The sequence below is a fragment of the Gekko japonicus genome, unplaced genomic scaffold (assembly GCF_001447785.1).
Source record: "Gekko japonicus isolate JY-2015 unplaced genomic scaffold, Gekko_japonicus_V1.1 scaffold179, whole genome shotgun sequence".
Lineage (NCBI taxonomy): Eukaryota > Metazoa > Chordata > Lepidosauria > Squamata > Gekkonidae > Gekko > Gekko japonicus.
In genome coordinates, this window is record NW_015160213.1 from 797,752 (window position 1) to 819,156 (window position 21,405).

Here is a 21,405-nt window from a genome sequence, read left to right on the forward strand (position 1 = left end):
GGGTATAAATCCAATCTCTTCTCTCTTCTTCTTTATGCTCTGACTGGGGTTTTCATGCTGGGTTTTAATTAATATTTTTTAATGTTTTAGGATTTTATTATGCTTTATTTTGTAAGGTTCAGGTTCCCTGGAGAGGTGGCATGAAATTCTAAATGATAAGTAAATAAATAAGGGAGTGATTCTTGTTGATTCCTCTCTCCCAGTTCCGTCCCCTGCTTTGATCTCTGTGCTGTTCCTGAGGGTCTACTGACCACCAGGCACAAAATTTCCAGGACCTCAGTGGTCTGTGTCAGGAGGGGGAAATGGGAAGGTCCTGTTCCATGAGGTCTGCTCTGCAAGTTGATCAAGCCATGGTTATTAGTGTGTTTCATTTGGTTTGTGATACCATCCAGTTCTTAACGTTTCACCTTTCCTGATTTTCTGTAAAGACTTGAGAGGCTATAGTGCTTCCCATACTTCAGTGAATATTTGTTTCAGTCACCTGTCAAAAATTAGTCATCCGTCATCATTTTTCTAGATGATTGTTCTGCTTTTTCCTCCTTCCATATTGCATGGGTGGGGAGACTAGCTGGGGAGGTGAAGGGAGGTATGGATGGGAAGAATGTTACAGGCTGCTCATGCTTCCTTTTGATGCTTTCTTCTTAGCACAGTGTTCTGGAACCAGAAGCAGACCAGATCCGTGCTTCCATTTTAGACATGGCACATTGCATAAGGACTTTCACAGAGGAGATCTCAGATTATTCTCGGAAACTAGTTGGAATAGTTCAACAGATAGAAGGAGGAGAACAGATAATTGAAGATGGTGTTGGGATGGCCCATACAGAACATGTAAGGCATCTTGTGCTTTTCTTGCATGTAATTTTTGTTGTAAATGGAATATTTTTTTCCCCTCGGATGTTTTCATAGTAGTGTTCCATGCCATCTGGTATTGAAACAAGTCACAAAAGCTTGTGGAGAACAGGAAAGCGGTGGAGTACAGCCAAGGTCATCTTTGTTAATTGATTGATGGTGATGAGCATCATGTAAAATTGTTATATAGAGGAAGGCAGAAAACAAGAGCATTCAGGAAAAGGAAATATAATGGCTTGTATCCATCCATCTATCCGTGGAAGTCACAAAGTTTTCCTGCATTCATCTCCTTTCCTGCAGCTCCTTGCAGGATCGATGCAGATTATTAGCCATGTGGGTCAAGAGGGAGGGAGGACAAGGGGAGGAACTCTCCCCCTCCCTCAAAGCTGTGCTTGCAGAAGAGGAGCGATTTCGTGCCCTTGTCCCGTCTTACTCCAGTCCCTCAATCCACACAGCTATGTCTGTGCATCACCTCCAGGAATTATCTTTCCAGGAGCCAGAAAGAGCTGTGGGGATGGTGAGAAGCATAGGGAGCTCTGTGTGTTCTTTCCATACAGACCGGACCAATTTATTTTACTGAAATTAATGATGATGAAGAATATGGCTAGGATCTAGTTAGCCAGGGGTTGACAAATCCCAGGAGCTTGGTCGCCATGGCACCCAGAAATTTCATTGTGGCACTTAGTATTTTCAACAATGATATTATGATGGTGTCTCTTGGTGACCCTCAGAAGTAATAAAGCTTCTTCATTTGATTTTTATATGTTAGCTTTATATCCTTCAGTGGTGGTGGATGAATTCATTTCTTAACCAGTTGCTTTCTATACTGGCCGCTGCTTAAAGACTGCCAGTGTGGGGAAGCTTACCACCTCCTTAGGCAGCTGATTCCATTGTTACATAACTCTTACTGTAAAAGTTTTCTCCCTAATATACAGCCAGTACCTTCCTGCCCTTAATTTAAACCCATGATTGCGAGTCCTATCCTCTGCTGCCAACAGGAACAGCTCCCTGCCCTCCTCTGAGTGACAGCCCTTCAGAGCACAATCACGCAGCCCCTCAACCTCCTCTTCTCCAGACTAAACGTTCCCACGTCCCTCAGCCTTTCCTCGTAGGGCTTGGTCTCCAGATCATCCTCGTCGCTCCCCTCTGCACCCGCTCCATTCTGCCCACATCCTTTTTGAAGTGAAGCCTCCAGGACTGCACACAGTACTCCAGTTGCAGCCTGACCGATGTGTACAGCGAGACTATGACATCTTGCGATTTTGGATGTTATGCCTCTGTTGATACACCCCAAGATCACATTAGCCTTTTTGGTCGGCACATCCCACTGGCTGCTCATATTTAACTTACGGTCCACCCGTACTCCCAAGATCTTGTTCACACTCATTGCTATCCAGAAGTGTATCCCCCATCTGGTAAGCGTGCTCCTCATTATTATTACCCAGATGTAGAACTTGGCACTTATCCTTGTTAAATTGCATCTTGTTCACATCCACCCACTTTTCCAGTGGTAGCGATCATTAGAAAAAAATGGTCATTAAAATATGAAAGCCTGAAAGCTGAACCATAAGTCTGGCCCCTTAAGCCAAAGAAAATTTGTTAAACTGGCACAGCTACTTTAACTGTGTTTCTTGGAACAGCAGGACCCGACCCCCCCCCACCCCCCCGGTCATATTGCCAGCTGCTTCTGAAAGTCCCTTCAGTGGCTGCATAGGCAGCATGAGAGCAGCTGTTCAAGAAATACAAGCCTTTGGCTATGTAGAGCATCTTTGTATCCCAGGCTAGGTATGTAAGATTTAAATACTCAGCCTCAGAAATGTATCACTTTCAATTGCCTCTAACTGATATCTCTAGGAGATCACTTTGTGTTTACGCAGGGATAGCAACTTCTCTTGTGTACAGAATGGTCAACTTGCATATTTTCCTTGTTTGTGATAGGATAATTTAATTGAACATAAACATCAGAACATAGTACACTTCATCTTGCGTAGTAGTTTGTGCCTGATCCCTAATTCTGGAGATGTATAGAGTTGTGTTCTGCATGCATTTTCCAAATGTATAGATCAGCCCTTCATTACTCTTAGGTTTCCTTGTGTAATCTCTCTCTCTCTTTTTTAAAGGAGTATGTTAACAACTTTATTCTGCAGTCTTTTTTAGTGAAGAGGAAAGGAGAAGAACTGAATGGGACGGAATTATTCAATGGGAAATAAATCTCTTTTGCTGCTATGCATTTGGCACTTTGAGACTGACAATAACTAGTGTGAGCCAGCATTTCTCAGCTCCTCATCAGAGGACCAGATACTGTTAAGGCTATTTTCAGTAGGCGCACTTTGTGTAAATGGTACTAGCTGGGTTGATGAGGAGCCATGATACCGCTAACATCTAATCTTTTGATTCTGGAGTTAGCACTCCCCAAACATGAGATGTATAAAAAAAAAAAATGTGGGATTTGAATACACACAGTATTTTGTCCTTTTTTTGAGTATTCCTAATTCACCACTATTGTATTCTCAAGTTTCCCCAGAAAAATGCAAGCTAGAAGCAATTTAAAGAAATAAGAAGTATACCTCTTTAGACAAAGTTTACAGCAAATGTCTTCAGTAGCTAAATACAATATAGAGTCAGAAGCAGGGCAAATGCCCTGTAGAAGGTAAAGCTTTCTTTAACTGGCATCTCAATGCCCTGTCTCCTTGATTCCATGTCTTTGATTGTCCAGGTCCCAGGCACTGCAGAGAATGCCCGCTCATGTGTCCGAGCCTATTTTTCTGATCTTCATGAAACCCTCTGCCGCCAAGAAGAAATGGCTCTCAGTGTGGTTGATGCCCATGTGCGAGAAAAATTGATCTGGCTCAGGCAACAACAAGAAGACATGACTATCTTGTTGTCACAGGTTTCAACTGCTTGCCTTCACTGTGAGAAGACATTGCAGCAGGTAAGGGAGCCACCATAAAGTGGTGTAGATCCATAGTTAGATATATGAATGATGGCAATATTAGGGTGTTCTGTTTCGTTGGGTCCCCTCCCCCCCCATATCATGTATATATAACTCAGCTGTTGTAAAATGCTGGTTTACAAAGAATGGTTTGTGGTCCCACCAACAGGTTGTGGGAGTCTTCTGAGAGGGGATCAGGGCAAGGGATTAAGAGAGATGAAAGGACAGGAGTATCTGGTTCAAAATCGAAGTGTGATGGAGCTGATGGGTCCTTGTCTCTGTTTTTAGTGAAGCATACAGAGCAACAGTTCTCAAGAGGGACATGCAAGAAGCCTCCCACAGGTTGCTAGTGGATCCCAAACTGCCACCTGTAAATCAGTTAATTTATCATAACTGGGTTATATGAGGTAATTCGCAGATTGTGGTTTGGCTTATTAGACAATAGGAGTGTGCATTCGGGTCCACCCAACCGAACATATACCCCCAAAACAACTTATTGGTATTTTTGGGTATATTTCAGCTTCCCAAATGTATCTGGGATTTTTCGGGAGAACGGGGGGGGGGGATCCCAGATATATTAGGGAATTACTGGCAAAACTAGTTTAAACCTGCCTGCCCAGCAGAGCCTGCAAGGAGAACTCTCCCCACAGGATCAGCTCCTGGGCGGGCTCTGTTGGGCAATCTAATTTAAACCAGGCTGCCTAGCAGGGCCCAGCGGAGTCTGCAGAGGCGGAGCTTCCCACAGGGTCAGCTGATTGGTGAGCTCTTTTGGGCAGTCTCTCAGCTGTTTTTAGCACTTTGCTGCTGCTTTCTTTTCCCCTGTGTTTTTCAGGTTGGTTCTATTTGACCCTTGGGATTTCCATAAAATCGCAGATCTGAATACTCTACCTGTATTGGGATCTGGGTTTTTCCAGGAATCCTGAAGTTTTTTCAAGTTCAATAGACCTGAACTGAAAAATACCAAAGGGAAAAAATTTCACACCCCTAGTAGAGAACCATGACTTTCTTCTAGTCAGTTGTAAATCTGATCTTGCCACAGTATTACCTGTAACAATAAGATAAACTTCCAGACTAAGCAGTCCTTATATTGACTGTGATATATATTGTTTTATACCCTTCTTTATATTTTTATGTACAACAGGAGCTTGGATGCTATATATACACTTACAAGCATTCCTTCTGAGCCTAACCTACCCCATAGGGTTGTTGTGAGGATAAAACAAAAGAGAGAGGATGGTATGGATTCCCTGAGCTCCTTGGTGGAAAGACAGGAGAAAAAATTTAAATAATAATAAAACAAAAAATTTAAATAATAATAAAACAGCAATTTCTTCTATGGGACAAAAATCAAAACATTTCAAATTAGGAACATTCTTTTCCCCTGTAGAGGAAATCTTAGAGGTTAGTGCTCCATAAAAGCAGGACAGAAAGAAATTAAGAGACACAAGAAAAAAAATCAATATCACTGAACAAAATCCATGATACATTTTATGTCATTTTGGTTGGTGTTAATAAAAAAAGCATGTAAACTTTTTTGTGTTCTGTGGAATGCTTCATCAGGCTGTTTTTTGTTAAAAACAAAATGGGAGGAGATTGGCTGTCCTGAAGCATCTGTCGCTGCCCGTCCCCAGCACGTTAACATCCAGCATGATGAAGAGTTCCACAGAACTCAAAAGCTTGCACCCTATTTTGTGTCCTTTTGGTTGGTCTTTTAAAAAGGTATTACATGAATTTTGTGTTTGGATTTTACTGTGGACCATGGAACCTGGAACCGATATTGCTAAAAGTTCCTGAGTTAGGAAATCAGTAGCCATACTGATTTCTCTCTTTGAAAGAACACCTCTGCAAAATAGCACTAGCATGGGACAGAATGTGGTGCTGTTTATGCTTGGATGAGGATCACTGGGAGCTAAGTGGTATCCTAAGAAATGAATCAGTGTGGCTTCGTCTGGAACTGGTTGGGGCATACTTTGACTGCAGCTGTTCTCATGTTGAATATAACAAACAAGACCTGCATCAAGTGAATATTACCCCCTGCTGTAAAACATTTGCACTTACAGAAGATTTACAGTGCAAGGCATATTTACTCAGAGTAAGCTACACTGAGTTCATTGGGACTTACTCCCAAGTAAGTGTGCACAGACTTGCCCTCTTATGGAACTCCATGATGATTACTTCTGAGTCAACATGTACAAGGTTATGCTATCAGCAGAGGTGAGATAGCCACTACACAGGAGCAGCAAATGCTGAGTTTTAGTTCCCTCTCCAACTCTTCTGGCTTGTGCTGCATAACCCTATCCCAAATGCTGCTAAGTTCTGGGGTGGAGATTTGCTGCCTTTCTCCAGACTGGACTCAATGCACCCAACACAGGGACTTAAAATAACCGTCCAGAATGAAAAACTTTCTCATCACTGGTATTGCAGCATTGGTTTTGTGGCAGACTGCTGATAAGTACAGTTAACACAACAGACAAAATATTCACTAACCTCCTCATAATGCCCCAACATTTATTGTTTATAAATTGCCAACATGATGGTCCGTGATCTAAGGTTCATATGTAGCTCTGCACAGAAATCTCTATAGAAGGCTACTAGATAGGGCTGGTTGGCTTTGAGATATAAATATATGTAGGACTTAATATTTTGTGTCAGTTCCCATTCCTGCACTTGAACATTAAAACAGAGCTCTTCAGCTTTGTATGTCCAAGATCAGGGGTGTCAAACTTAGGGCCCAGAGGCTGGAAGCAGCAGCATTCTGAGAATGGAATTACATTCTGAGGGCCCTCATTCCAATCCCAGAATGCTTCTGCTACTCCCAGGGACTGTCATTTCACTCTGGTGGCTGTCATTCCAGTCCCAGAGTAGTCTATCTGGGGCCAGAGACCTTAATGGAAAACCCATTCCGCATTTTCTTTGCAACTTTTCTGTGCTGCAATGTATTTAAATGGAGTGGAGCTCAAGAAGTTTCACTTTCCAGCCTTTGTATAGTTGCAGCTGTTGCTTGCTGGAGCTGTCTCCTTGCAAAATACAGGGTTGATGTTTTGAGCCAGCTTGTCTCTGCTAAATGGACCTGAGAACGGGTGCCTGAGTGAGTACTCTACCCTTGGTACCCACAGCCAAAGGGGGACATTACACTGGAGAGCCACTGCCACTCTTTGACCTGGGGAGGAGGGGAGAAGCTTGCAATGCCCAGCCATTTTATGTTCCTAGGCTCAGAGCATTTTATATTTTTAGTTTCTGCTGTGATTCTTGTGCTTTTTCTTGATGTTTTATTTTTTAAAATTGCATTGCCAAACCCCACTATTCCACAAAGTGACATTTAGGTCAGATCTGGCCTGTGTTACAAATGAGTTCGACACCCCTGTCCAAGATGAAATAAAAGTTTTAAAAAGCACAATTAATTCATGATATAATCAGGATTTTAAAAGGATGCTACTGCTTTGATTTTCCTGTTCTAATTTTAAACCTTTTGGGAACTACTCATATTCCACTTCGAGTACTGAAGGGCAAATTGCCCTATGTTCTATCAGTTGAATACAACAGTTCCTTTTTTTTGTATCAGTCAACATCAGTGGCATTATCTCTCCCTTATATATAATTGAGTAAGATGCAACGTAAGACTGAGCGGAGACAAAATGCGCTCCGTCAGCCATTGGCTGGCCAGCTGCCCGATTTCCCTCCCCCACCCCAACTGCCGGCTCCTGGCCCACTTCGCCAACCTGCCCAGGAAGCCGGACAGACGGGGGAAGCTTTCTTAGCCCCCCCACCAGCACCGCTTCTCTTGCCCACCTGGGAAGCCGGATGGACGGGAGAATCTTTTGCAGGCCCCCCTGCCTCCCCCCTTCTTCCTTCCTTCCTTTCTCTCTCCCCCCCAACTTTCTTCCTTCCTCTCTCTCTCTTTTCTTTCTCTCTCCCTCCCTCCTTCCTTCCTACCTTCCTTCTTTCTTTCTTTCTTCTTCCACCCACCCACCCTACCTTTCTAGGCGCCCGTTGTCTCCATCCACAACGGGCTTTGCTCCCTAGTATCCCTTTAAGTCAGGAGCATCTGCAATATCATGATTAATGTCCTGCTTTTCCTTGTGATTCAAGGTGTCTTACAATAATGTTAATTTCCAGTTGAGCTCCAAGCAAAGCCCAAATCTTCCCCCTCCCCCCTCCAATCTTTCATTCTGTCTTTTTAAGTATGAATGAGTTGAACCTACTTCAAAAACAGCCAAACATTTATACTGCTTTAGGTTAATGTTTCTTTGAACATTTAGTCATAAATTACGTTGTTTAATAAATGTAAATTTTGTTTGTTGCATTTGAAAGGGAGAACTCAGAAGCAATGTGATTTTGTTGCATTAAATCAGCTTCTTTGTATTGTACTTCAGGATGACTGCAGAGTTGTGTTGGCCAAGCAAGAAATCACAAGACTTCTGGAAACATTGCAGAAGCAGCAACAGCAATTTACAGAGCTTGCAGACGACATACAACTTGATGCTAGCATTCCAGTCACTTTCACAAAGGTACAGACTGTTAATTTTTAGGTTGTTTAACCTCTGGCCAATAGTCTGGATCAGTGTGACTTCTGTACTCTTTCCTCTCCTACCCCCCACCCCCCACTAGCAAACACATTTCACATTACTCATAATCTGAAACACAGTTCAGGGAAGGAGTGTTCAGTGAAGGAAAACGCTCAGCTGTGTTCCAATGAGAAGTTAATTGTGTCTGGCTGAAAGTAGAATTAAATCCTCCCCATGTATGACTTCTAAGCCTTGTTCGTTATCAAGTCATATACATTTTACAAGGATAAAATAGATACCCTAATCCGTAATCAGTAGGAGGCGAGAGTCTCCTCCTACTGTTTCCCATTTCTTACCTGCCCACAGATGCCACAAAGCACAGTAGCTGCCTGTCACCCTCCATTATTTTACATATGGCTGGTGAAGGACTGCTGATTCTGAGTTGCATAGCCTTGAGAGTTTGTATAAGTGTCAGTTTAGTACACTGTATTTGCTTATTTTGCATAGTCTCAAAAGGCTAAAATGGAAATCCTTCTGATATTGAATGTTGTATTACCAAACAAGAAGCTTCAGATCAGTGGGAAAAATTAGTCACTTCATAGCTTAGTATTTAGTGTTTATACTAAATTAATTTTTCACTTGTTAGTGGCTCTTTAAAAAATCTGGCTACTATTGCTTATCTCTTCCTAACAAGGATTTTTGTGTATGATTCTTCACTGGGGTTGTCCGCCTCCACGTGGTGGCTGGAGATCTGGGATCAGTTCACCTGGAGAAAATGGCCACTTTGGAAAGTGGACTCTGTGGCATTATATCCTGCAGGTTCCTCCCCTCCCCAAACCCCACTCACCTCAGGCTCCACCCCCCAAATCTCTCAAGTATTTCCTAACCCAGAGCTGGCAACTCTATTTTTCACCTTCCTGCACTCCCTTAAGTATCAATCGTATGATATTGGGTTTGCTCTCGCTCTTAACTCACCGATGCAGGCTGCATTCTTGAACATGAAATATCTATATCCTCAATAAGATACCACGGCTGAGATCCAAAGAGCACAGTATGCCTGCCCACCTCCATTCATGGACCAGGAAATGCCCATCTGCTGTTTTCTTATTTGACTGCATTGAAGGCTACTCTAGAAGATCACTCGGTGTATGGAAGTAGCTTTGCTTGGGGTCTCTAGTTCTGACGATGCCTCTTCAAGGCACTCTCTTTATTTCTCTTGCTTTCAGGACAACAGGGTACACATTGGGCCAAAAATGGAGATTCGAGTTGTGACACTGGGATTAGATGGTGCTGGCAAAACAACTATTTTATTTAAATTAAAGCAAGATGAGTTCATGCAACCTATTCCAACAATAGGCAAGTAACAGTGACTTGGAAATAATATTTTATGTAGAAACAATCTGTTAGAAATATGAATTGCAAGCTTTTGTTTCCTCTTAGGTTTTAATGTTGAGACTGTAGAATATAAAAATCTGAAGTTCACTATTTGGGATGTAGGAGGTAAACACAAGCTGAGACCTTTATGGAAACATTATTACCTCAACACACAAGGTAAGAGTGAGCACATATTTTATGAATTAAAGTATAAAATAAATATAGCTTATAGGATAAGATAGTGGAAGATTGCTAGGCTTCTTTCTAAGCCTGTAGTCATGAATTTATCTACTAGAAAGTAGGTTCTATTGAAGTCCATGTGTGTATTATTTTAAAATAGACATGAATATGATTTAGTTGCCAAATAATATTTTGTCTGATAATGGTGTCTGTGAAGACTGATTTGCATGATTGTGTGTTGAGGTATCATAGATTAGCTATAGTAAAGTAAAGTAAAGGCTCCCTTGCTCGAAAGCCAGTCGAGTCCGACTCTAGGGTTGCGGTGCTCATCTCCGTTTCTAAGCCGAAGAGCCAGCGCTGTCCGAAGACGTTTCCGTGGTCATGTGGCCGGTATGACTAAACACCGAGGCGCACGGAACACTGTTACCTTCCCATTGAAGTGGTACCTATTTATCTACTTGGAATTTCTTGCTTTCAAACTGCTAGGTTGGCAGGAGCTGGAATTAGAGACGGGAGCTCACTCCGTCTTGCAGCACCCGGGTCTCGAACTGCTGAACTACTGACCTTCCACAGCCTGCAGTTCAGCGTCTTAACCACTTGAGCCATCGCAGCTCCTAGATTAGCTATACAACCAGTTTAAATGGCATTTGAAACTTTAGATGCTTAACTTTCTCAAGCAATCCGCTGCATTTTTTTTTACTTTCATGATTCAGTTTGACACTGCAGCTGTCTGATGCCAGTTTATAAAGTTACATTAACTGGTTTCATTATCAGTAATAAGCATGTTCTGAAGGATGTTTTCCAAACCTAGTTAAAATGTCATTTATAGGACTGATGTCTGTTCTCCCTTCACACACCAGTTAGCATACTTGCTTGTGCACATGATAGTCTGAAAATGGAATGAAAAATATACACATGCAAAAATATAACCAGGTACTGGTTCTTTTTCTGTAGCGGTGGTGTTCGTTATTGATAGCAGCCACCGAGACAGGGTCAGTGAGGCACACAGCGAACTTGCCAAGCTGTTAACAGAGAAGGAGTTGCGAGATGCTTTGCTACTGATCTTTGCCAATAAGCAGGTACTGTGGTTCCTTTCTTTACTGCCATGCTGCCGTTCTATTTGGCAATACATTCGTAGGGATGTGAAGCAAAATTTAAAAGCTGTCCTAAGAAAACTAATCTGTATTCAGAGAACTGTAGTGAAATTCACTGCTTTTTGTTAGATAAAGATACGCCCTTGTGTCCTTTGGACAGATCAGTTTGGCTGTAGAACATCCGTGAAGTTGTTCTTAATATGTTGCGTTTTTCAGTAAAACGACTTGACTGTGAAGCTGCAGTCTGTGAATTTAATGCGTGTCTGGCTGTACTTTACAGGATGTGGCAGGGGCACTTTCAGTAGAAGAAATCACAGAATTGCTGAGTCTTCACAAACTGTGCTGTGGACGAAACTGGTACATTCAAGGCTGTGACGCCCGAAGTGGTATGGGACTCTATGAAGGACTGGACTGGCTGTCAAGACACCTGGTGGCTGCAGGTGTACTTGATGTCGCTTAAGTTCCTGTTGAACCATGACGCTTGAACTTTGGTTAACTTATTTGTGTGACTTGAGATGGTTAAACATGAACTTTGTATCTAGAGCTGTGTTTCCTAAAGAAAACAACTAACAGTGCTGTTGGAATGCTTTAGTGGTGTAGTACAGTGATTGCGTGATTCCTTTATGTTTGAAATTATGGTAAATGAATACAGTGGGTTTGACAGATTTGCAGGAAAGGTGCCTTGATTTTTAAAAGAAATTTCTTTTCGCCTCCCTCCAATCTCTTATCACACCATTAACTTTCAGGATTTGGCATTTGACATGTTTGTTTTCATGGACAGCCTCACTGAAATCCATTTTGTTTTCTAAATCTGAAAACATGCAAAGATGTGTAAAAGTGCGTCTTGGCATTGTCTCTATTAAAAACTTGCAGTGATAAAATGTAGCAGGAGATTTCCAATGCTGAAAATAAGAAAACCAAACTCAATACTAATACTAATCTTTCAGATCATGCTGTGGCTCCTGGTCCCAGATTGTAATTTCTGTTGCTTCTTTGTAATTAATTCTCTGTGTTTGTGCTAACCACTTGCTAACACACACACCCTTCCTTACTGCTAGAAAGACATCTATGGGCAGCTGACACTAAACACTTTTACCACTTTGTGCTTCCTATTATGTCTTGGAAAAATGGTTTCATGTATATTCTTCTTTTGAGGCATAGGAATTGTAGAATATCTGTAAATACTACTCTGAAAACATTGGCAATGAAATATGAACAAAAAAACTCTCACATTCAGTACAGCAGAACTTCAGGGACAGATCTTCATAACAATGAAATGTTTCATGATTATGAAATGTTCATCGACTCCTTTGGCATTTGACAGCAAAATATTCCCCATATGGTATTTAATGAAACTCATTCAGCAGCAGCTGCTGTATCTGAATGACTGATAAAGTGATGTTGAGATATTGCTTTTGACTCATTTTGTTGTTTGTGGGACATGGTCAGTTACTTTCTGCACAAATAATGGGGTGGACCCATCTTTTCCATTCAATCTTGCCCATCCTTCCTCCTTACTACAACCCATGTCTCACATGGCTTTTATCCATGCAGTTCTCATAATCTGCAGCAAAACCTTTTTGGGAGTTCAGAAGAAACCCTTCCTCACTTCATTCATCAACACAAAAGTTAGTTGCGGTCCCTGCCTTAGGTGAACATTTATTAGCATGATTAATAGTCAGTTGAATTTCTAGCCAGCTTTCCCCCCCTTCATGCTGTCTCTTCATCAAAAGCTGCGTGAGTTCAGGAGGTTCAACAACTGTAATATGAGAGGAAGCTGGTGTAATTTTGTAGTTCAAATGGTAGAAGTGGCAAAGTGCTTTGTTAAGCAAGATATACATAGTAAAGATGATTCCTGAACCTGTGGGACCCCAAGGCCTACCTCAGGCTGCCCTGTAGAGTTTCACGCTCTTCTCTGAGGATATTGGGGAACCCCAGGCCTATTCTGCTATTGGTTTCCTCACCCATTCTTCCCAAATATTTTTGTGAGGATTGGATTATCTTTTCAGCTCCAGAGGGTTGTCTATTACTTCTTCTCTAGATTGCCTTCTCTGTTTCTCTAAATATTCTCTCCCTCATATAAGCCTCTTCGAACAAAGCCCCCCTGTGATTCCCTGCCCCCAAACTCCTTCATCTCCCATTTTGGAGGTTCTTGGAACAAAAAGCACAGTTTTGCAGAAGTGCCAGCTGTATGACATGCTGAAGTTCTTCCTGTGTGCTGCCACTAATGTAATTGTGTAGGTGACAGATAAAGAGCCTAGATTTCAGCTGTCTAAGCTTGTTAGAGAGGAATAAAAATAGTCAGACTTGCCCATCTGTGACACATGTATTTCATGTGAGTTTGCAAAAGGACATTACTCTAAATGTGTAGGGTTTTTTTCCTTTAGAGTTTGTTGTGTAGCTTCTGACACCCTTCACTCTTCCTCCTGCCTGCCAATCTTATGATCTTGTTGAGATTTGAATTCCTTGTACTTGTTGTTCCTTTTTGTCAATTTCTGATGTGACCTGATGCATAGCCCCTGGTAATTAAATAAATCTTGGTACTCACCTGAGTTACTGAATGTAAACACAGCTGCTGTGTTGCAACCAATTGAAAGTAATGTAACACAACTGCTGTGTTGCAACCAACTTCAGACTAACACAGAAACTGAAAGTAAGAAAAGAGAACAGTCCAGGGGGTGGAGTTTGCCTCCAACCCATAATCAGGTCCCAGTTAACTCTTTACTATCCATTTTACTACATCTTTCCCCCTTTAAGTTTTCTTCTTCTTCTTTAGTAATCACCCAAATTACAGTCTTTCAAATAATCTGGAGATCTTCTTGCTGTCACTGGATAGCTGTGTGTTTCTGCTGCCTCATTATCCCTGGGTCTGGAAAGGTCAGTTTCTTTAGAATCTTCCGTAACCTGGAAGGGGGAATAGGTTTTGCTCTCACAGAGAGTGAGAAATATTGCTTTCTGTCTAGCTGCATCTGTGATCTTGTTAGCCAGAAAATAGTGGCCCAGTCTTCCAATATATTGTTGCCAGTCCTCCTCTTCTAGATTAAATTCCCCAGTCTTTCCATACGAAGCCATGCTTTGTACCCTTGTCGCCAATTTTGTGATCTCACTGTGGTAATTAAATAAATCTTGGTACTTCCATGAGTTACTGAATGTAACACAACTGCTTGATTGCAACCAACTTCAGACTAACACAGAAACTGAAAGTAAGAAAAACCTTTCCGGGGATGGAATTTTCCTCCAACCCATAATCAGGTCTCAGTTAACCCTTTACTATTCATTTTACTACATATCCTCTTCTCCTTAAGAGCATCCATAATATCTTCAGTGCATCTTGGCAGGAAAGTCAAGAGTCTTGGACATAATGATGTACGTTCTGTGAACACCTCTATATAAGAAATGTACCATATTTCCCAGTCACAGTGACTTCACTTCTGTTCTTAAATTTGTAGTGAGCATTCCCAAGTTCTACGTGGCTGTGGTTCTGTTTGCTTTTTGTCACATTTTTGTGTTGTCAGATAGGTTGTTACAGAGGGGCAGGGAAACTGTAAGGAACGATACTCATTTAACTTGCTTAACAGTTCAGCATGATCAGGCGCTTGATCATCTTTTTGTATTTTGTCAGTCAAGGCAACATTTAACATACATAATGACACAAAGATCCTGCTAGTGCTTTGATCCAGCCTGTTTGATTTGTACATGGCGCTTTGAGGAAAGAAGACATGTACATTGACAGGACACAGTAAGAATGTTAGTTCTGCATTATATACATGAATTTCCTAGCAAACCTGCTGGTGTAGGGACTTTATAGAAATGGGTTTTTTAATTGGCTCTCCATATTCTATGTCTTAAATAATTGTGATATTCAGGAAAGTCAAGAGTTGCTTTTAATTCCACATTGGAAGTCTCATGAGAGCTGCTGTGGATAGTGTTTCAGTAATAGTTTCTTCTCAGGCTGTATTGCCTGCTTGAAACTACTTATTTCTTCACTCTATACTACCCCCCTCAAAAGCCCTGAATAAATTCTCGCCCACCACATTGTTGATTCTGGAGAATGTATGAAAAAGCAGCAATTATGTGTATCTTTGGTATGTAAACGTACACAGAGCATGTCACCAGCAGCTTTTCAATAAATTTGTAAGACCTGATTAGTCTCCTCAGCAACAACATTACAAGCGTTTGAAGTGGATGAAACATGCTTGCTTTTGTAACCAGCATTACATACTGCAATTTAGATACTTTAATGTTTTGGTGGATGGGAGTGTTCGTGTTCTGTGTAGGCTGATGTAGAAAAGTTTGGTTTTATTTTTACTGTCTGAAAGAACTGAGCTAAACGTCTTCTGAATTTACAGAATATTCAGTGTAGAACAGTGAAGTCTTGGAGTGACTTCTGGTATATTTTTATGCAATGAACAAGGCTTAGAATATACAGTGTAATAATCACACTCTATTACAAACTTTCCTTACTGTTTTTTTGTGGGGAGGGGGGGTTTGGAAGATTTTCTGCATTAGGTACCAGTCTCACTAGTAGCTGAATCATGTTTAGTTACCGTGAGTGGTTTGCTGTCCAAAACAGAATTAGAGCTTGTTTACCCCAAACTCTTTTCTGCCTCAACTAATATCCCACTCGAAATGTACTGCAAGGTGCTTTAGGTAGAAGGCACAGTTGTGTTTTTGAAATAATTTGGGTGGAGGCTTCCTTTAAAGTAAAGAAGGCAGACTTTCACTTCTGCACTATATTTAGAACACTATTAAAATGCATGATATCACTTGGTATGCAGCAGTTGGGAAGGCTAAATGTGAATTGTCAGCTTGCAAGTGGCTTTAATTGCTGTAGCTTTGCTGTTTTTGGCACTCTGCTTATTGTAAAACACTCAAAATGTTGATGTAGGGTACTGTGGAGAAAATACTTGTTTTGGAAAACTTAGTTGTTCTTTATTCCCAACATGTCAAGTTCTGCTACAAAAGGTAGTGTGCTTGCATAAAAGTATTATATAACTGAAATCAATTTGAAGTGACTGTGAAAATAGGTGTTGCAGCCGTTGGAATTTAAGTATTACCCAGAAACACTTAGGAGCTTGTTTGTATTGTATATAACTAATTGTAAATTTAAAGCTTGTTTAATATTTTGTTGCATTCTAATTTTGTTTGGTGTACTGATGTGTGCCAGTTTTAAAGTGTTTTCAACTCCAATTACTTTTTTTTTTAAGGCTAGGATAGGTTGCTTCAAAAGCAACTCTTGGGCTAAAAGACTTGTTCCTAAAACCATTGGATCATAGAGTTTTTAACTGTGAAACTAAAATGTAACAAAGGTAAACTCCCTGCTTCAAAAGTAATGTAATATATAAAGCTTCGTCTCTTGATATATTCTACCTTTTAACTGTATGTAACAAATTAACTTTCTAATTCTGAATTCGGAATGATCAGAGGTAAAAGGAGATTTTTTTATTGCACCAACATGTCCAAACATTAACAACTGTACCAAGTAACAAAACAGCTAAATAGGAACAGCTTTTCATGATTGTACTGGTGCAGTTTCAGAATGGCCTTGGACTTAATAAAAATTATTTAACCAAAAGATTCCTGATGATACTTTTTCAGTTACAACCCCCCCCCCCCACTAATCTTTATTTTTCAGCAAAATGCAGTCTCTAAAGATTCCCCTCCCCTCCCCCCAATGTATAAGTACTTCCTGCTGGCAAGTTCTGCTACTGGGCCTTTGACTGTCCCCACCCTACACTGCAGCCAACCACATGCCTTGAAATGCTACTTTAGAGGGGTAGGTATGCCTCAGCCTGGTGAATATGACTTGCAGCTGGTTGGGAGAAATTGGCAAAAATTGTTGTTTCCCTTTCACTGGGATCCAGCCTCCTATCACTGGTGTTCTATGTTTCAGAACAAATAAGGGAAACAATGATGGGCCTGGATGCATGAGGGTTGGAAAAAACAATGGCCAAGATCTTGTTTTCCCCACTAATGTCTTGTTCCCTGAAGTGCAGCATTTTAGTCTGTACTTGGAAAACAGAGATCCAGCCATCTAGGTGGCTTAGAAGATCTGCTTTCTAAATGATCACTTTCTGACTCCACTTTAACACATCAACATCTTTTCTGAACTAAGATGAAGAGAAGTGAAAATTTACCATAGTTGTGGATTATATGCTGCTGTTGCTCTTTTATTTTGAGTTAGGAATCTAGCAGCCATTCTAATCCATTAAAGTCTAGAAATCAGGACTGCACCTACCTTGTTATACAGAGCAGCACAAAATCAGACTACTAATACGGTAGGCTTTTATTTTATAAAACATTTAAAATATTGTTGATACCATCTCAAATACATGATAAGTGGAAAAGCTTATGTCAGCTCTGAAGCTTGGCTTCAGAAACACTAAGATACCACCACTCAGTCTAATGGAAGTCCTATCTCGAAGTATATATAGAAATTGTTTCATTTCACAGTGATGTTAATAATGCTGACATCTTCATAGGGTTTGTCAGTTTTTGGATTGACTTTCACATTTGAAATTCTCTGAACAACTTCCATTCCCTTGGTTACTCTTCCGAAAACACTGTGCTTGTTGTCCAGCCATGGCTATATAAAGGAAGAGAAGCAACATCAAAATGCAGTAGATTTGTTTCAAGTTAAATGTAAACTGTTGATGTTATCTTTCATAATGACTAGAAATGTTAAGGCCTGGAAAGACTTGAAATGCACATTTTCAGTTTTTTTCCAGCTGAAAAGTCAGAGGTTTTGGGGAGTAAGAATTTTGTGATCTATATTTCCAAAGCCATAATGTTAGTTAAGTTCCCTGTTAACACTCTGAGGAAATTTATCTATTTACTGATATTGGAACATCCTGTAGGCTGACGTATCCACACTCATTTAGCTTACTGAAAGCCTTCATATTATGAAGCCAGCAGGCCAATTGTGGAATCATGCCTACTAGTAGCTCCACAGGCAATTCTGCTTGCAGATCCTTCCCAACAATTTGAGAACAGCCAATCCAAGTCCCATGAGCAATGGAGGAAGAGACAGGAGAATATTTCCACTGGTATATCCCACTGGTTTTTAGCATTAGAAAGGAGTGCCTCAATACGCTGCCCATCAGAATCTGAGACCCCTTTAGGTACAGTGAAAATCTTGAGTGCTGTTTTTGCCAAATTCAGACACATGTAAAATAGCAGATGGAACAGAAATCGTAAAAAAAGAGAAAAGGGAAACACCACTCATGAGGCTGGAAAATAACTTAAACAAGGGGAAACAAATGGAAGTTTGAAAGAAAAACAACCATACTGTGCAGAAAAATTCTCAAATGAAGAAAATAAATAGGAAAATTAGCAGGTTTAGTGGGGGCAGGGGGGACAGAAGAGAAGGCTCATCCCAGCAGGTGCACTTGGGAAAATTTTTAAAGTCTCTCTCAGGAGTCAAGGAGAAGGCAGGAGCTTCATTTTTAGAGCATGCTGAGGCTCCATAACAGCAATGCTTACTTCTGAACCCCTCCAAAGCTCAATACATCACGAAACACTAAACCCTGCTAGTCCCTAGAGCTGGGCAGTTTGTGTTAGCCAACCAGAATTGGGCCAAAATTTGTAGATTCCTCGAGAAGCCTAAGATTAAAGCCCTCACTTCTAATCACAGCCTGCAAGTAGGTTTACTGTTTCTTCAGCAAGAACCAAGCCTCAACAGACTGAGCCTCAAACTAGAGTAGTTGGGGGGATTAGAGTTGAAGACCCTAGTCATAGTGTAAAGATGCACAACCATCAAATGCTACTGGGCAGGAGCAGCATCCCAACCTGCTGTAATTCCACCTCAACATCCACTCCATTTCCTGTAGAGAACTCTGCCCTGCTTCCCTCCAATTCTGAGACACCACAACAGGGAGTTGCAGCTATGTTTACAGACAGATGGCAGAATTATGTTACTTACCGTTGGTACTACTGTTACGAAAAACTGCGAGCCATTGGTGTTTGGTCCTGCGTTGGCCATACTAAGCGTGTAGGGTCTGTCATGTCGTAAAGTTGAGTGGAACTCATCTTCAAATTCTCCTCCCCAGATGCTCTCCCCTCCCATCCCAGTGCCTGTGGGGTCACCAGTCTGAATCATGAAACCCTGCATTGGAAATAAGTGTTTTTACTGCCCACAGTGTGACAAATTAGGCTTGGTAAAGCAACGTATTTAACACTGAACTGGTACTTTGTAGCCCACTTATATTGTATATCCTCTTTATAACCTGCATTCTATTATACCATCATTTTTGCTGTTTTATGAGTTAAGCAAAGGGATTTATCTGAACCAACTATTGTTGCTCTTTTCCCTACCATCATTCTATTCTCAGTGGCTTCCAAAGGGGCAACAATCCTTCAAGAGGTCTTCCAGTTCAATATACTATACCACCAGGATCCTTAATTAAAATAACTCTGAGTCAGATTTCTTACAAATGTCCACTATACAGTTTTCTCCCTTCTCTTTTTGTTGCAGCTTAATATCCAGTGTGAGCTATGTTTAAGAACTGAAAAGCTCTCTTGTTTTTGTGATTTATTAGAATATATACAATTATATTACTGCTTCTTCTGGATTTTTTGTTTTGTTTAGAAAACACTTAACTACCCAGGACTAGGATCCTGCAGCTGAAGGCACATGGGACTTTGCCTATGTTAGATACATGCCCTCCAAACAGTAGGAAACACTACCCAATTTGGCTTCTATTGATTGCCTATCTAGTGCACCATCTACAATTAATTTCCTGGTTTGCTAATGTAAGCACTCCCGTGTTTTCTTTGCTTCTGCTTTCTGCCCTTAAAAGGGCTCATGTGTTCTAGCGAGTGACAGAGGGTGGGAACTGCTAGCTTATAAAAACACAAAAGGAGAACAGCCATTTTCTGTGCCTGCAGCCTCTGGTTTAAAACTAGAGTCTTACTGCATTAAGCACAGCCTATCCTAATAAAGCCTATGTAACATCTCCATCCACCTTATACTTGCCTACTGCAAACTGGAGCTTGTCAATCATGTGTAACAACATCAGTTCTCTTCCCATTCTAACATCCAGACTGATGATCTTTCACATTTTATTTGTTTCAAATATTTGTAACCTGCCTCTCTCCCTAGAAGGGACTCAAGGAACTCTCTTTTTCTGGATTTTTCCCTAATGGGCCTTACCTACCACTTTTGAGGATACATTTTAAAATTGGATGGAGTAAGGTCTGTAGCAGTTTGTTGGCTTATGTGCCACAAATACAAATTGGAAATATGGCCACAAAATCGACATGCAGATCTTGGTTATGAGTTGACATAACATGATCAGATATCTCACACAGTCATCTTGGCACTGACAAATCAAAGACTGATGTAGCCCAGCCTTCTAACATCACATCAAAGCAATGGCCATTGAACTGAGATATTCTATCCATGCTGTGGCAGAATGAGCACTTTAGATGGTAGTAAGGGGGCTACATTCCTAATGACTCCCAGCATGTAAGAGCTTGCAAACAAGAAGGTTCTAGTCTAGTCCTTCATATAGTGTGCTAGCTTTGTTTATAGCCACTTAATTAATTTAGTAAAATGTTTATACCCCACCTTTCCTCTTAGCTCAAGCCATCTTACAAGTAATAATTAAAAGCCCCAAATTCTTCCCCTTTTGACAAGATGCTTGCTGTGGATACCACATCAAAAGCTGTGGCAATCAAACAAGCCTTGCAGTGCCTCCTGAAGATCACCAGCAAGGCCGTTCCCCTCACCTCTTCAAGGACCCACTGTACCGTGAGGGCGGAGAGGGGGCTGCAATGTCGAACAGGTCACCCTCAGTGGGGGAACAGCCAGAAGACTGGAAACAACTGGCAGTCTAAAAATGGGCAACACAGGCTTCCATTGGCTAGCCCCTGATAATAATGAGGGTGGTGCATTCTGTTTTTCTTTTCTTTTTTATTAGCCCTACATAGGGCAAACTGCAGAAGTCAGGGTGGTGCATTCTGAACCAGCTGCAGTTAAGTTGTCTCCACTGACAACCCAGTGTACAGCATGTTCCACTAATCTAACCATGAGGTTCCAAAAGCACAGATCAATGTGGCCAGATCAGCTGAGTCTAGGAAAAAAGAGAGAAGCTGCGGCTGATATAAGGCAGTCTTGGCTGCTGTGCAAACCTGCTTTTCATCAGTCAAGGCTGGTTCCATGGAAACCCCCCCCCCCAAGCTCTTAACCTGTTCTGCAAATGCCACCTCCAGTCCATCCAGAACAAGTGGATCCAATCTCTCAAGAACATCAGGGGAGCTTTTGAAAAATGTAATGCCTGACCTGCAATTTGAAGTGGTACATTCCATTCCACCACCTCAGTTCTCAGACACCTCATTACTACATCATTCTCCTGTGTCTAGAATGGGCCTGAGGTTAAAAAAATATTGTGCAACTCATATTACAAAGGATAATTGGTCATCATTTACCTTTATGATGCGGTGAAAGGTGTGTCCATTGTAGTAACCATTC

At 41.2% G+C, this 21,405-nt stretch overlaps 2 protein-coding genes across 2 annotated transcripts in view; one reads left to right on the forward strand and one right to left on the reverse strand.

Annotated features, from left to right (window-relative positions):
- Window positions 1–16,127, forward strand: part of TRIM23 (tripartite motif containing 23) — a 27,436-nt gene extending 11,309 nt beyond the window's left edge. Inside the window, exons 5-11 of the mRNA XM_015410272.1 lie at window positions 646–828; window positions 3,566–3,781; window positions 8,155–8,289; window positions 9,513–9,642; window positions 9,727–9,837; window positions 10,795–10,919; window positions 11,215–16,127. Coding sequence (XP_015265758.1) covers window positions 646–828; window positions 3,566–3,781; window positions 8,155–8,289; window positions 9,513–9,642; window positions 9,727–9,837; window positions 10,795–10,919; window positions 11,215–11,394 — 1,080 coding nt within the window. The 3' untranslated portion in view covers window positions 11,395–16,127. The remainder of the gene's footprint in view (window positions 1–645; window positions 829–3,565; window positions 3,782–8,154; window positions 8,290–9,512; window positions 9,643–9,726; window positions 9,838–10,794; window positions 10,920–11,214) is intronic.
- A 504-nt stretch (window positions 16,128–16,631) lies between these two features.
- Window positions 16,632–21,405, reverse strand: part of PPWD1 (peptidylprolyl isomerase domain and WD repeat containing 1) — an 18,403-nt gene continuing 13,629 nt past the window's right edge. The window contains exons 10-12 of the mRNA XM_015410178.1: window positions 21,363–21,405; window positions 18,856–19,038; window positions 16,632–17,520 (exon numbers count right to left, since the gene is read on the reverse strand). Of these exons, the coding sequence (XP_015265664.1) occupies window positions 17,377–17,520; window positions 18,856–19,038; window positions 21,363–21,405 (370 nt within the window). The 3' untranslated portion in view covers window positions 16,632–17,376. The remainder of the gene's footprint in view (window positions 17,521–18,855; window positions 19,039–21,362) is intronic.